We start from the raw sequence: 3,965 nt of genomic DNA on the forward strand, positions 1-3,965 counted from the left end.
CGACCTATCAGGTCCATCTGCACGCATGTAGAATGCGATTGCATGCGTATCACAACTACATTCCCTTGATAGCACTAGGTTAGAGAAGGACGCGATGGAGGCCGAGATGTACCAGATGACACAGCACTTGAAGGCGTATGCGCACAGCTACGACGAATCGCTGCAAGACGACGCGGAGCTCATCAGCAGCGTCGCCGACCGCGCGCAGGCCAACTTGGCCAAGCTCGACTCGGAGAACGCGCGGCTCGAGGTGCATTTGAACAACGGACTCACGGTTTGGTAGATGCTGCTGCCCCTCGGGCTTGTGTTCGTCGTCAAAGCTGGCGTCGTCCAGCGTCACGCGTAGGCTCGGCAAAGAAATGTTGACGAGAGTGGCTCGTGACACCGTGAGCGTAGTGGATCGCAGTGCCAGCTCTTGAAGAAGTGGCATCTTGATGGTCGGGACGAACCAGCTCGAGTTACCCACAGCGAGCATCTCTTGCCTTGCGCAGTCGCTCCGCGCATGCTCGAACGATGCACGGCCATTCGTTCTCGACCTGCGAGCCTGTCACTATTACTGCGTCATCGGTTGCACTGACGATATATTCGTCTTTCTCAGCACGCTCGCAGGTCGCGCGAACGTGACGCTCAAGCTCAGCATCAAGGAAGATGACGAGGCGGCTATCAAAGCCCATGCGCGAGCGACGCGCATCTCGATGGAGATCCTCGAGCGTGACGGGGGCGGCCTTGTCGAATCGCATTTTTTCGCTCTTTAATCCGATCAAATTTGAGTTGATGACCTACGTGTCGTACTTGAGTGGCATGTAGGATTCTCATACAGGAACGCGCACGAAATGAACATCTAGACTTATTGATCTCGTTGCAAGAGCATGATATCTGCGATGCCTCTTTCTGCAGTGTGTTTGCACCAAGTAGGGGTCACCGTGGCTCGGCTTGGCTCGGCTCGGCTTCGAGCCGGCTCGAAATCTCAAGCCTGAGCCGACCCCAAATCGGCTAGCCGGCTTGAGTCGGCTTGTCCAATTCCTGATACACTAAATTAATGCACTCGTGAATAAATGAAAAATAACGTATTAGTGTTAGTCTCTGTGGTGGACCTACTTCATGTCAAGGTAGTATTGGACGACAATGTCCTCGTTGGCCATCTCTTCGTTGCGGGGCATGTACATGTGTGCATTGAAGTGCTGGATCATGTTGTGGTTGGCGCCATTGACCATGGAGATGCTGCATGTGTCCGACGCCTATTGGAGCCGCGGCTCAATCGGCTTATCCGGCTTGTACCGGCTCGGCTCGGCTTGACCTCGGCTCGGAGCCGGCTCGAAAAATGGAGCCTGAGCCGGTCACTTTTCGGCCCAAGCCGCGGCTTAGCCGTTGGAGCCGAGCCACGATGACCCCTAGCACCAAGCTCGTCGGCGCTAACGCAACGGCGAAATCCGAGTTATTTGTCTCCTTCCAGCGCCACTAAATCAAATTGAAGAGGTGCGCTCGCGTACAAGCGAGATCGACAACTTGGTGCACATGCGTTAGGGTCTAGCTGCCTTGCGCATTGGAGCTGAAGCCCTGAGTACTGGTACCGGGGACACAAGACAGTCGTTTGAAGCACCAAACACAAATTCATTCAAATGTTTACGCGGTCTCGGCCTCCTCGCCGGCGGCGTCTGGGACGTAGCGATACGTGGGACGCACCTTGGGCGCGAAATACCCGAGACGGAAACCCCAGAGATGGTCTGGCATGGCTTGGGATTACAAAATTCGGCTTGATGTCGTCGTGCCCATAGATGCTCCGGTAGATGCACACGCCACAAATGACCTTCATCTCAACCGGCATGTCATACAAGTCGGACGCGGGGCCGCTTCCCGCTGTTGCCGAGGACGATGGAGCCGCCGCCGCGCTCTTTGAGGCCGTCTTGTTGGCAGCCGCTGACGACGTCCCAGGCGATTCGTCGTCATCAAGCCGGTCGAGACGACACATCCTTCTGGCACCTCGTTGCGATGCGCTCGGGGCCATGCACTGGGTGGTGCAGCTGGTGCCAGAGTAGCCTTCGAGAGCTATTCGGCGCCATTCACCAGCAATGTGGCGTGCCGATCTGGCTCGTCCGTGTCGAGAAATTCGTACGCTCCTCCTCCTCGACACGTGGTATGCAACTCATTGACGACACGCGCAGCTTCAACGTGTCTCGTACACCGTCCATGCGGGCGACCATCTGGGGTGCTCACATGCGGGTTGACGTTGGTGTCATGCCACGTTGAACGCCTGCTTTAGAGTTTTTTCTTTTCTGCTTTGGAACGCAACCTCACCGAGCTTGCGCTTAAACAAACGCGAGCGCCTTTCTACAATGCACGCAGCCGCAGTAGCCATCGTCGTCTCTATCGCGGCTAAACGGACGCAACTCTCCGTCCATTCTCAGACGCAGCGGACAAGGAGACGTCGAACCGCGGATCTTGATGAATCGTTCGAGTTGGATGGCGAGGGTCGACCGACGGCGAAGCCTCTTGTGATGAATTGCAAGGCATGGTGCAGCTCCACTGGTAAACCGACGCCGCTTGGGTCGTCTTGGCACATGGACCGCAGCCATTCGTCGCCGTCGCCCTTGGCAAAGCCCACGGCCACGTGGTTCTGCACGCTGCTTGTCGTTGTTAGCTGGGCCTTGTCCTGCGCGAGCACAATGCGCACGGACGGCCTACTTGCTCTTTGATGCGTCGAAGCAGTCGATGGCTGCGACCCGAGCCAGACGCAGCTCGATATGGCGGCTTGTACCAGACGACATGGCAAACCCAACGCTTCTGTTTGGACTTGTGTAGGACAGTAGAAGCGCTCGAGCGCACCGTCGACAAACGACAAAGATGGAGCTTGACGCCACTGCCTCCGCCGCAAGCATGGCCTGGCTGGCAGTGACCGTATGGCATTTGGCAGTTATCCACACGGCGCTCACACACGTAGGCTTGATTGGGAATGTCCATCCAGGTTCCGCATTCAAGATGTAGTGACTTTAAGTGGGCAGCGTAGGCGTAAAACCATCTTCCGCCCGGTCCATGGCCGGCCTTGGAGTCGTTCCCGACGCCATTTTCAAAGAACGTTGTCGAGAGGCTGCTGCGAGAGCGCCATGCGAGGCGTAAAAGAACGAGTGAATTCGATACAAAACAAGCATTGCATTCGCACTGGATTACGCAAGACGAAGCAAAGCCAACCAAGCATTTCGGAGAGAGCGCCTTGGTGGAAGCAAGCAATCAGGCGTCGTTGGCACCGGGCGCCGCGGGCTCGTTGGTGGTGGGCGTCGCTTGGACGTCGAGTGGCTGCGCCCAGAAGACTGAGCCGTCGTCGCGCGCGTGCTGCACGACGCCGGCATAGTTGCCATCGGGGTCTCCCGCTCGCACAATTTCTTCAAAAGTACGGCTGAGCACGTCCTCGGTGTAGAACGCGCCCATCACTACCGCCTTGAGGCCATTCAGTGCTGACTCCAAGATCGGAACCGCCGCACCAAGTGCTGGCACGACCGTCGCCACCGCTTTGGCCGCCTTCATGAACTTGATGCCGCAGTTGCACGGACCCAGAAGGCTGCAGATGAATTTTTCGCGGTCGTCGGGCTCAGGATGCGGGACCACAAGCGGGTAGTGCTCGTGGTCGAGGATGGGCAGGCCTGTGCGCTCGTCGACGATATAAAGAAACCCGTCGCGTTGGCCGGCCAGGAACTCCGCGGACGGCTCCGGTACCACGGGATGGGCCAGGTCGATGCGGTGCTCGGTGTACATGAAGGACGTGGGCATGTCTTTGTGCTTGGACTACACAAGTACGTACATGAGACATCGATACATGCAAAGTGGACGCACCTCGAGAATTGTTGTCGCTGTCGCACGACGCGTGGCCTCGAGTTCCCCGGAAAAGTCGTCCATGCGAGCAAGAATCGCCGCACGCGTCGCTGCGTCGACGGCTTGCACCTGGTTGGACAAGTCGCCAATGCTCTGCATGA

General features: G+C 57.4%; 2 protein-coding genes across 2 annotated transcripts; one reads left to right on the top strand and one right to left on the bottom strand.

The window, feature by feature from the left end:
* Nucleotides 1-94: 94 nt before the first annotated feature.
* SPRG_14255 (hypothetical protein) lies at nucleotides 95-755 on the top strand (the record flags this gene model as incomplete). Its single annotated transcript, XM_012354197.1, has 2 exons — nucleotides 95-279; nucleotides 599-755. 2 exons carry the CDS (start codon nucleotides 95-97, stop codon nucleotides 753-755), a joined length of 342 nt encoding a protein of 113 aa, XP_012209587.1.
* A 2,470-nt stretch (nucleotides 756-3,225) lies between these two features.
* Nucleotides 3,226-3,888, bottom strand: SPRG_14256 (hypothetical protein; the record flags this gene model as incomplete). The annotated part of the gene is made up of 2 exons (XM_012354198.1): nucleotides 3,226-3,777; nucleotides 3,826-3,888. 2 exons carry the CDS (start codon nucleotides 3,886-3,888, stop codon nucleotides 3,226-3,228), a joined length of 615 nt encoding a protein of 204 aa, XP_012209588.1.
* Nucleotides 3,889-3,965: the final 77 nt, after the last annotated feature.

Source organism: Saprolegnia parasitica (genome assembly GCF_000151545.1).
Source record: "Saprolegnia parasitica CBS 223.65 unplaced genomic scaffold supercont2.149, whole genome shotgun sequence".
Lineage (NCBI taxonomy): Eukaryota > Oomycota > Saprolegniomycetes > Saprolegniales > Saprolegniaceae > Saprolegnia > Saprolegnia parasitica.